At 38.5% G+C, this 12275-nt stretch overlaps 1 protein-coding gene across 1 annotated transcript in view; it reads right to left on the reverse strand.

Moving 5' to 3' along the window:
• The window catches only part of ZDHHC21 (zinc finger DHHC-type palmitoyltransferase 21), a 76738-nt gene that overhangs the window by 41459 nt on the left and 23004 nt on the right, over nt 1-12275 (reverse strand). The window contains exons 5-6 of the mRNA XM_038769595.1: nt 6280-6391; nt 3466-3604 (exon numbers count right to left, since the gene is read on the reverse strand). Coding sequence (XP_038625523.1) covers nt 3466-3604; nt 6280-6391 — 251 coding nt within the window. The remainder of the gene's footprint in view (nt 1-3465; nt 3605-6279; nt 6392-12275) is intronic.

The raw sequence follows: 12275 nt of genomic DNA on the forward strand, positions 1-12275 counted from the left end.
CCCACCATTGTCCCACTTTTAAGTAAATATGCCTGCACCCACATAAACAGAAAAAGAAGGAATCTGAAAGAGATGATAAGAACACTTCATTGAGCTCTGTAAATTTCCTATCACCACTGAGGATGATGTTCTACAAAGAAGAGCTTGCCTGCAAAACACGTCTAGGCAATGGTTCTCACTCCAACATTTGATGAAGTCTCCACCACAGTGAGACCAGGAAGACGAAGTTCCTAGATATGATGGAAGACCAACTGAGATCTACAAGCAAGGAGGAAATCTACTGGTCAGTCACCTTTACAGTAATAGTAAGCGCTTAACAAATGCCATTATTATTATTTACAGCCTCCTCTACAACATAAGGGACATCAAGGAAATACCACTGGATTTCAGGGAGTCCAGCATCATCCCCCTCTTTGCAAAGAAAGGGGTAAGAGCTGACTGGAAACGACTGCGGTATCTCACTGCTCTGAATTCTGACAAACTTTGAGCTGTAGTCTTTCTGAACAGGGCGTTGGAAGAACACTGTGAACCGGAATTGCAGTGCAGCTTCACATCACAGCAGAGACAGTATGCACGATCTCTGCCTCATGTCAGGTAAAGGAGAAGTGTGAAGAACCCTAGCAAGCCCTCTACACAGTGTCCCTAATAGTCCTCACAAAAGCATTTTGTATCATCAGTAGTCCTTGTTAACTACTGAAAAGCTTTGGCTGCCCTCAAAAATGTATCAAGTTCCTAATGCCATTATAGAATTGGTGGAGCCTTGTCGGAGCCTTTCAGCATCACCAATGGAATCAATCAATCAGTCAATGGTAGATTTTGAGCACTTACTTGAGCATAGCACTGTACTAAGTGCTTGAAGAGTACACTACAATAAAGTAGGTAGACATGATCCCTGTCCACAAGGAGCTTACAGACTCAAGAGATAATATAGGGCTATTCACTGGGTCCAGTCCTGTTCAACCTATTCTCTGCAAACATGTTTAAGGATGTGACAAGGGATCCGGGAGCTGGTGTTGTCGGAATATGGTTCCGAACCACTAAGAAACTTTTGATTCAGTGGGTTCAGAGCAGCACCACAGTCCTTCAATCACTCCCAGAGAAGGTACTACATGTTGATACTTGGAAGCCCCACAGACAAGAAGATATACAGACTTCCCAGAACCACCAAAGCACTATGGATTGGCAATTCCTCTGAAGAAGTCAAAATGTATTTGCCAGCCTGCACCTGGAAAGCTGTACAGAAAAACCAGACCCAATTAGAGGTTTATAGAGCTGTATGCCAACAAATCTATTCTAGGGCTGTGAGACTTGTACTCCCCAGTTGGAGCCACATTCAATTCATTCACCAATTCCATCGGCAAAAATGAACAGACTAAATTCAATATTGGATGACAAGATAAAATAAAAAGCAACAAAGTCCTCAAACAAAGTCAGTATCCTATCATCGATTAAATTCATCTCAACACATCTTCACTGGGTGGTTCACCTGAGGAGAATGTAGGATCCCCAAACAGCTACTATACGGTGAGCTGAAATTAGGGAACAAAAGCAAGGAAAGGAAAGATACCATTCTGAGAATATATTGAAATACAGCCTCAGACAATGTTGCACCTTAGCCAAAAACTAAGAACCCATTGTCATAGACTGACATGGCTCCCTACCCTCAAGAAAGAAGCAGCCCTTTCTGAGCAAAAAGGTTTGTTTAAGGAAGGAAAGACAGGGTGGAGAAAGTGAAAACAATGTCAGGTCCTGAAAAAACCTAAGTACATAGCAAGGAACAGTCTTTGAATTCACACACTGTAATTGAGACGGTAAGTCCCACATTGGCTTTTTCAGCCAAATGCAGACCTATAGGTGAATTTCACCACAATAGCACTTTCTTCAAGTATAAAAGACATGTCTTTCTTTAGTCTTTTATAAGTTTAAAATATGTTCTTGGATATGTGTATGTGTGTGTGTGTGTGTGTGTTTTGCAGCATGGCTCAGTGGAAAGAGCACGGGCTTTGGAGTCAGAAGTCATGGGTTCAAATCCCGGCTCCGGCGCTTGTCAGCTGTGTGACTTTGGGCAAGTCACTTAACTTCTCTGTGCCTCAGTTACCTCATCTGTAAAATGGGGATTAAAATTGTGAGCCCCACATGGGACAACCTGATCACCTTGTATGCTCCCCAGCACTTAGAACAGTGCTTTGCACAGAGTAAGCGCTTAACAAATACTAAAATTATTATTATTATTATAGTATAATAATATATATTCTCAAGTTTCTAGGACTTCTACTCATTAGAATTTATGTTTTTCCTGAACACACACATTAGATTATAAAATCCTATAAACGGAGATTGTGCTTTCTAACTTTCACAATGCACAATACATTGGGTGTTCAAAAAACACTAAATGGTGAAGAATGCCTAAACTGATTACTATTATTACTGATGGGAATTGGTATGCTTCTCTAGTACCTTCTATACACATTTTTTTCCATTCCCACCTCTTAGCGTCCTTTCCTGGTTATTTATTCTAACCTGGAGGTTGTAATCTTCCTTTATTCACCAATAATCATTATTTTACCAAGCAACTATAATCTACAGGTTCCACCTTAGTGAGAATTTTTGATCCTTTGAATAGCAAATAATTCACCTTTCACTTGAAAATCAAATCAGCTGACACTAATTCAGAGATCTGTGAACAGGAGCACTACATCATAACCTCTATTGCCCACTTTACTTTCTTTGATTTTTGTTATTTTCCAAGATGGCAATTTTATTTTCAAGATGTTTTTTCATCAAATAGCAACTACACCCATGGCTTCTTTCTTCCGTATATTCTCACTAAACTGACTGTACTAGTTATTCACTTCTTTTTATATACACTTATTTCTTTCTATCCCTCTCCATTTCTATTTTGCATTTTTCTCCCCTCTATCTTAGTCCCACCTACCTGAGACTTTTATCTTCAACCTCTCCTCATTTCTCTCAGCTTCTTTTAAATTCTAAGAACCCTACTGGAGTTCTTTGCCTACCTATTAAGCACGACAAATTAAGTCCATATTAGATTCAAAGGTGACATAGGTTGAAATATTTCAACAACTTCAGGACAAGAATGCTCCAAATACTGAGGATAGAATGGATATTCAGCTAAGTGGGCCTCAAATTGGCTCTTTTATGCTTTTTAGGGTGTCAGTGTCTACCCTTAATTAAATCCCTTGGATTGAATAAAAACTCTTCTGGTGGCAATATATCACCAAAGACCCCACTGGACCATGCAACTAGGCAATAGGAACAAAATGAGGCCATTTTTAAGTATCTAAAAAAGATCATGCATTTCAAAAAACAAAGAGGCAAAAGCTGCTTCTCCCACCTTCTGTCTCTCCAGGCACAAAGCTCCACTAAGTGTATTTGCCTCCAACAACTAGTAGCGTGCTCCTATCCACAGTTCCCCACTGTCAGCAAATATAAAGAGTTTCTTACCCAATTACGCCTTTTTAGTGGTAGGAAGTAATAATAGTGGCAGAAACAAATCATCAGTGAATAGCTCGTAAGTAGCTCTGTGTAGAAACACAACTGCAGAAACAGCCAATGATTGTCTTCCCCAACACAGTTGTTAATCCTGCAGAGAAAAAAAAAATGAAACAGACAACAACAAAAAAAATCCTTACTAGGACAACTTCTGAAATTTGAAGATAAGGGAACGGCAGGAAAAGTCAATACAACTTCACTTATTAAAGTGTATAAGACGACGTGGTGGTTAAGGCCATACTTTCAAAAAAAGCAGTGCAAGATAAAAGCCATTAATATAATAGCATATAGTTTCTTAACTCCAGCATGAGAGGTTAATTCTCTCTGTAGAAAAGAGCTTTTTGTATTTCTAAATCTGTTGTTTAGGATTTTTCTACCTTGGCAACTTTGTTTACATCAAACTGAACCATGGCCAACATACTGTCAATCTGGACAAATTTTCTCCTCTTTGAAAGGATGGTTTCAATTATTTAGAAAAGCATCACAGTTTCCTGAACAGAGACATTTGCTGCCAACTTTCCTTTTTAACCAGTTTTAAAATGAAACTTCATAAACAGATTTCACCTTTACACCAACTTCACAAAATATACTATCACTTTTTCTCTTTGACAAAATATTTAGGAGTGAATATTGCATTTACCAAACTGAAAAGGGATTTTGTCCAAATTCATATACTCTATACAGATTACATCCTTCAGAGATTTTGTAGTATTAAATATCTTTGATCCACCAATCTCAAATCCAGTTCCATATGTACATCAGTAATTGGCTCTCATTATAACAGTTTCAATGAAATTAATTCAAAGACCTTACACCACCCTAATACAAGTGGTTAGCTTGGACTCCTTTTTTTCTGTTGCAAGCTATCTAAAGTTATTTTTTTCAAAAAACCCCACTGAACTCCAAAATAACAATTACATTTCAAAAAGTGGGTAATGTATACTGGAAAAAGACTTCTACTGAATAAGAATTAAGTTTAAATTGTAGTCATTTGCATGTAGAAAAAATACCATGCAATATTTTTCAATTCAAAATGGGTTTTTTCCTCAAATCCAATAAAAACATAACCCAAAAGTTAAAGTTGCAATGCTACTAGCTCAATTTGTTTTAAATTTTAGTCAAACAGGAGTCTAAAACTCAGTAAATCACATATATTCAAGGATTTCAGGGGGTTAAAATATCTCACAGTAGCAGAGTAGCATTATACTGTCACCTTCTGAAGGAAATAAAGTATAGCAGCAAATCTAACATGTACCCACGATCAGAAAGCTCTTACAACTTGCAACCTGCACGGTTCCCTTTGAAAACAAGTGTCTTTTGCACCTTGAATTAAATATCTGAAGTAGGAAATGAAAGCAAACCTGCACCTGAGCAGTCAGCCCATGAGATGGTTTCTAGAATACATTTCATATACATAATATGCTTCATTTTTTTCTGTTACCCAGGAAGTTTCTGAATGGGTCTCTCATTTTCAAGAGGTTTGAATTTTGTCACCATTAAAGAATTTGGAAGAATTTGACAGAGAAGAACGTGGCATAGGTACATTCACTTCTACACTCAGATAGGAAAAATAATTCATTTTAAGAGTGGGTAATCTGGATTATACATGGCACACAGTAAGCACTAAAAAAATAACATTGATGATGACTGAAACATTAAATTTAAGCCTCCAAAGTATGGGGGCTTTGTTTCATCAAATCCATTTTACTCTGAGAAAAGAAATCCGAAATATTAACTGGATTATATAGAGGCAAACCATTTTGATTCTCCCTTTTGTACTGCATCAAATTTGTTCTTCTGAAGTTTTCATGTTGTTTATATTGTTTATTGCTTAAGGGTATCTTCTCTATTAAAAATTACATCAGCTAGTCAGAGGAATACCCTCAAAATAATTGATGACGTAAATTGAAAAAATAAACTGGCAAAAAGAAATAGTTTCAATTAGCAATACTGAGAAATTTTTAATGCCATGTTCTAGTCTGCATAAAGACTGGTTCCAAATGAATTTTGTAGACTAATAACTTCCTATTATTACATTTTTGAATATGTATTATATATACATAGATACATGTAAATACAAACACAAATAAGTATGTTACAGGCATATGTGTTTTAGAAAAAATATTTCAAAAACCGACACTGGATTTCTTGCTTTTCGCCAACACTGCAAAGTTTTGAATCAAGTACAGCACAGAAATCACATAAAACTGGATATAAAGACACTCTTTGCTACAAATTATGGAAAATTGTATTTCTGAACTAGACGTTTCCCTACGCAAAATACTTCCAAATGTTACAAGACAGCCCCCTATTGCTCAAAAGCGACACACACTACAGTACCATCAACCTACTCTAGCCCTCCCAAAAAATCCTATACTTAAACACACTAGTTTCATACACTGATAGTCAAAAAGCGAAAAAGCTTTCATTTTTATCAAGCAATGGTATAATTTTGAGGATGTTATTATGCGATAACAAGAATAATAATTCTTATGGAAGCAAAAGGCCAAATGCTACCATTCACTAAGGGCAAAACTAGGACTTGGTACTTTTGGGGGGCGGTTTGGCCTATACGCCTCTAATATTGATTATTATCTTGACACTAAATCTATTAAGGGACCTGGAGAAGAAAAATGATTTAATAAAAATGTAGCGCACTAAATAGGTGCTGAACAAACAGTCACCCAGGACCTTTCACTAAAACTCAATAAATAAATCTCCCAAGGATTAAGATTTTATTTTAAGATTAAAAGGTTCTTTTCTTACCATGGGCAATGGTGGTCCATTCTCCTAACACAGTGGCCACAGCGGCTGCAATGATGAGAACGCTTTGGTCTCATCAAATTGCACTTGTTACACAATTCCCAGAGCTCCCTTTCTATCAAGAGAAATTAAAATGAATTTAATTTAAATATGTCAATTCTCACTGAAATAAAATGCCATTTATTTTCAAGATTTCATAGAACAAAAAATACCCGTGATCTTTCAAAGATTACTTTTCCTTCCAGTTATACATGAATATGACCCTAAATTTAGTGGGTTGGCAGCATTTTTTGATAATCCATCCCCCCACTACTATATTTAGTATTATCTTCTGCAAATAGGATTTAGTCAAAAATACAAAATGCAACTTCCATCCAAAGGTAGGAGAAGAAGGCCAGGAATAAGGAATACTACTCTCTTAGTTCAGGCTGTTCTACTGATTTGTCACATGTGTTCATATATTCATTCATTCATTCAATCGCATTTATTGAGCACTTACTGTGTGCAGAGCACTGTACTAAGCACTTGGGAAGTACAAGTTGGCAACATAGAGATGGTTCCTACCAAACAGTGGGCTCATACATGTCGCTTCACCTCTCAACCTCTCAGTTTACTCATCTGCAAAGTGGGGTTAATGAAAATGACCCACCTCAAAAGGATATTATAATTATGAATTAGTGTTAGTGATGGCCTTAGATATCCACTGGTGACCAGTGCCAAGTACACTAGCAAATTCAAAATATTAGTGTCATTCAATAAGCCGGCAATGAAAACAATTAAACATTCATCTCAACACTTGCAATCCCTATTTTCAGAATGAAGAGAAAAACAATAACTGCCCAAAGAAGCAAAGTAAAATTAAACACATTTTTCAGTGATAGGACATAAATGTTTACTATAAGTGCAATCAAATGAACAGTTCACAACATATTTATACAGCAATGTGATTCACTAAAATTAAAGGGGATATTATATATACAGTTCATATGAATTTGATCTGCCAAAGGTGTTTTATCCAAAAGTTACACTCCTTTTACTCATTTTATTCCAACAGCTGAGAAACTCTTTACCTTATAGAAGGTACTGTTACAATTTGCTTCTGGACAAGACCTGCAATTCACGCCTCCTGTTAGGAGTTTCCTATGTAGCTAAAAAAGCGACATCATGTGACATTGCAGTAGTACAAAACCTCAATGTGAGAGACAGTTAAACTGGTAGTAATACCAGATGGAAATGGATTTTCAATCTGTCAGCATAAAACTGGTGTCACAAAAATGCCATATTTTGAAACTTAACTGGATGAGCTAAAATGCCTCAAACACTGAACTTCAAAATTCATCCATTTCAAAAGTGCACCTAAAGATGTGAAGCCTCGGGAGGCTACATTTTCTCCCAGGTGAAACTTTTTAAAATATCAAAACTCTTTTAAAGTAATACAAAAACCTTTATTTCCTTAAGATATTGTCCAGTCATATATTAATATATATATATATACAATATATAAAGTCCTTCTAGACGGTGAGCCCCTCCTAGACTGTGAGCCTGTTGTGGGCAGGGATTGTCTCTATTTCCTGCTGAATTGGACTTCCCAAGCGCTTAGTACAGTGCTCTGCACACAGTAAGTGCTCAATAAATATGATTGAATGAATTAATGGATGACCACAGAGGTATCATGTAGAAACTCTGCTTGATTTTTGGAGATCAGTACAAAATGCTGACTCTCCATTCCGCAACTAAAAAATGATTCCTTCCCTACAGTAGCAGATAATGTTTGTCGAGCACTCATTGGGTGTAGTACGCTGTACTCAGTGCTTGGGAAGTACAAAACAAACAAAAATATCTATATTCTATATTTAGAACAGGTTTGCAGTCCTATTGGTCTGCAGCATAAATGTAATGGGGCTAAAAGCCCTGGTGGGAAAGAGAAAAGCAGCTGCAACATGAGGCCTCCATAAAACCTCTAGAAGACTTGGGGGACTCATTGTGTTTGTGGACCCTGAGCCGTGAGGAACCCAAAATTCTGCTCCTCTTGACACAGGCCCCTGCTGATATTTTGTTATTTTGTGTATCTGCCCTTACCTATTTTGTTTACTGTTGTTTTAGTGTTTAATCTGTCCCCACTTGTATCCTTAGTTTGTGATCCCTTGAAGGGTCAGGTGTCCAATTACCTGTGTATTCTTTCCCAGAGCTTAGTAGTGTTTAGTAAATACTACTACTACTTCCACTACTACTAGAGAAACAGAGTGGCCTAGTCAAATAGGGCAGGTCTGGGAGTTGGATAATAATAATAATAATAATAATAATGATGATGATGGCATTTATTAGCACTGTTCTAAACACTGGGGAGGTTACAAGGTGATCAGGTTATCCTGGGGGGCTCACAGTCTTAATCCCCATTTGACAGATGACGTAACTGAGGCACAGTGAAGTGACTTGCCCAAAGTCACACAGCTGACAATTGGCAGAGCCAGAATTTGAACCCATGACCTCTGACTCCAAAGCCCGGGCTCTTTCCACTGAACCACGCAGTGTCTCAATTCTAATCCCAGAGCCATCACTTGTCTGCTGTACGACCTTGGGTGAATCTCTTAACACCGCCTGTTTCCTCTTCTGTAAAATGGGGATTAAAAACCTGTCCTCTCTCCTGTTTAAACTGTGAGCTCCATGTGGGGCAGGGACTTGATTATCTTGTATTTATCCCAGGACTTAGTATAGTGTTCGGCACATAGTAAGCACTTAAATACCACAGTGAGAAGCAGCGTGGCTCAGTGGAAAGAGCACGGGCTTTGGAGTCAGGGGTCATGGGTTCAAATTCTGACTCTGCCACTTGTCAGCTGTGTGACTTTGGGCAAGTCACTAAACTTCTCTGGGCCTCAGTTACTTCATCTGTAAAATGGGGATGAAGACTGTGAGCCCGTGGGACAACCTGATCACCTTGTAACCTCCCCAGCATTTAGAACAATGCTTTGCACATAGTAAGTGCTTAATAAATGCCATCATCATCATTATTATTATTAATTACTAATATCATTATTTTTATTCTCACTTCTACTACTAACTACTAACTGCTACCACTTTTCTGAATGGAGCTGCTACTTTGCCTGAATTTTTGAGAATCATATTCATATACAAATACTTTATGAACTGTTCATTTCATATACAATCTTGTAGATCAAAGTTGAAGAAATAAACTCAGAATACAACAAAGCCTTGAATGCTATCCAAAACCTAACATTAGTCCTTTGCTCAGACTTCCTCCCCCCATTTTTTTCCCATTTCATAAACTTTTTGGGTATTTGATAGGTTTAGAAGTTGTCAGAAGAGAAGTATACCTATACTTACATAAGAATAATCATCATGATGGGCAATTGATGTGAAGAGGTTTAATTAAGAATTGTTTTTACTATGTGTACACAGCTGAAAGATGTGATGACATGAGGGGAAGGTGAAAAACTTACAGGAAAATGCTCAATAACTAGCCCAGTAAACTGCAAGAGGCTAAATAATTGTGACAGGGAGTTTTGAAGAGTCCACCTGCCCCTGCCACCTGTTTGATGTCCCTAAGACTTGGTATCTTGAGAAACTGAGAACTCTTATACCCCTCTCTGTCAAAGAACTCTAATCTGGCAAGTGAAATCTCCAGGGTATTTTGGAGGCAAAAAAAAAGTGGCAAAAAGGTTGGTTTCTAGAGGAGTTAGGATGGAGTATAAAGCCCAATGGCAAAACAATAGCACATGTACATAATACCTCCATGGATGGAATGTATTGAATGCTTACTGTGTACAGACCACTGTATTAAGCATTTGGGGGAGTACCACACAACAGAGTTGGTAGGCACATAGTTTATAATAATAATAATGGTATTTGCTAAGTGCTTACTATGTGCAAAGCACTGTTCTAAGACCTGAGGAATACAAGGTGATCAGGTTGTCCCACGTGGGGCTCACAGTCTTAATCCCCATTTTACAGATGAGGGAACTGAGGCCCAGAGAAGTTAAGTGACTTGCCCAAAGTCACACAGCTGACAATTGGCGGAGCCAGGATTTGAACCCATGACCTCTGACTCCAAAGCCCGTGCTCTTTCCCCCGAGCCACGCTGCTTCTCTGTTTATATAGCAATAGCAATAGTTTATGTAGCAGTAGCATATGACAGACATATTAAACTCATTCCTGGGTGGACCACATTTGTGGTTATACAATTTAATGTGGGCCATACCTTTAAAAAGCTGCACACTACTAATAAATTATGTGGACAATTCTCAGCCGCTTAACACTTTATTATTAAATAACTTAAAAGGAAATTAAATTGGTGAACAGAACCACCTCACTTTTCCTTGCAGGTTCAGGGTTAGCAGCTGCTCCAGAGGCAGGGAGAATATTCCATGAATTGTAAACTCCTTGAGGGCAGGGATTATACCTGTTATTCTACATTACTCTCCCAAGTGCTTAGAGCAGTGATCTGCACCTGGTAAGCACTCAATAGATACTGATGACTGATAAGTGGGAGAGAAAGACAGGAAAGAGAAACTGAGACGGATGAGATAGAGGCATGGAGAGGCAGGTGAATGTCTCCTCGGACAAATGATGGTCGGGAGGGGAACGGAGGGGGAAGGAGAGAGAGGGGGAGACATGGTCAGAGTGTCCCTTTCTACTGCCAAACAGTTTGATAGCTTACTGTAAGGCTGCTGTCTCTGGGATTTCTGGTGTGGAGAGGCTATATAAAAACTGCCTCCTAGAATCCCAGAAACTGTCAAGAACAGAGGTGCGCTCTCTCCTCCTCTCCCTGCCGGCCCCAGGCCTGTCTCCTCCAGCTCCCGCACTTCTCTCCCCTCTCGTTTCCCCTTCCCCAGTTAGGGTGGTCCCTGGGAAAGGGGAGAGAAGTGGGGGGGATGAAGGGTCTGGAAGGGAAGGTCTAGGCTGTTCCTCCTGTTTCCTTGCTGCAGGTAATAATAATAATAATAATAATGGCATTTACTAAGCGCTTACTATGTGCAAAGCACTGTTCTAAGTGCTGGGGCGGTTACAAGGTGATCAGGTTGTCCGGCGGGGGGCTCACAGTCTTAATACCCATTTGACAGATGAGGTAACTGAGGCCCAGAGAAGTTAAGTGACTTGCCCAAAGTCACACAGCTGACAATTGGCAGAGATGGGATTTGAACCCACGACCTCTGACTCCAAAGCCCGGGCTCTTTCCACTGAACTAGCTGTGTTTATCTGAATTTAGCATGTTAAAGACTGGGACTCAGGTAAACCGGCCACAGGGAAGGGAAAGGAAAATGTAACCAATCTCCCTGAAATGGAGGAGAATACATCCTGAAGATACCTGAGCCATAAGTGGATTTAATTACAAAGACTATCATAGCAAGGAAGGGTGCTTTCTAACAACCAACTCCAACCCAAGCCACTTTAAAGAAAGCAAAGGAGAACACTTCAATTTTATTAGTGCTCTTCCAATGTTATTTTTAATCAGTAGCTGCTTAAGGCCAGACAATTGTCACATTATCAGAATGGGAAAATAAACGAGCACCAGAGCAGCTTTCTTCACCTGGCACCCCAATCACCATTCCCAGAATCCTGTAGATCACAAAAAACCTCTCTTGTCTAAAGACATCAGAGTAACTTGTTATATGATTTTCCAAGGAGTGTAAATTATATTCTTTATTTTCCTTCTGTCACTTCTCGTGGAGGTTTTAAAATTGGGTTCTGACACTCTTATGGCTGTGCCATTGAGCAAAAAGGAGGTCACTTGAACTGGAAGAATAAGTACTTAGGGATACGATAAAAAAAAGCAATGCATTCATTAGTCACTTTTGGAATTTGAAATTTGGAATTAAAATACCTTAAAAATATTATTTACACCACCACTTGAAATATAAGAAGCTTCCTTCACTTTTCAACCATTCTCTAGAACTAATATTGAAAACTTTCAGAAGCATAAACAAAGTTTTTCTTCTCTAAAGCCTGAAACAAATAGCTAAGTTTTTGTTTCCTACTAAATT

Source organism: Tachyglossus aculeatus, chromosome X4 (genome assembly GCF_015852505.1).
Source record: "Tachyglossus aculeatus isolate mTacAcu1 chromosome X4, mTacAcu1.pri, whole genome shotgun sequence".
In the NCBI taxonomy this organism is placed as follows: Eukaryota; Metazoa; Chordata; class Mammalia; order Monotremata; family Tachyglossidae; genus Tachyglossus; species Tachyglossus aculeatus.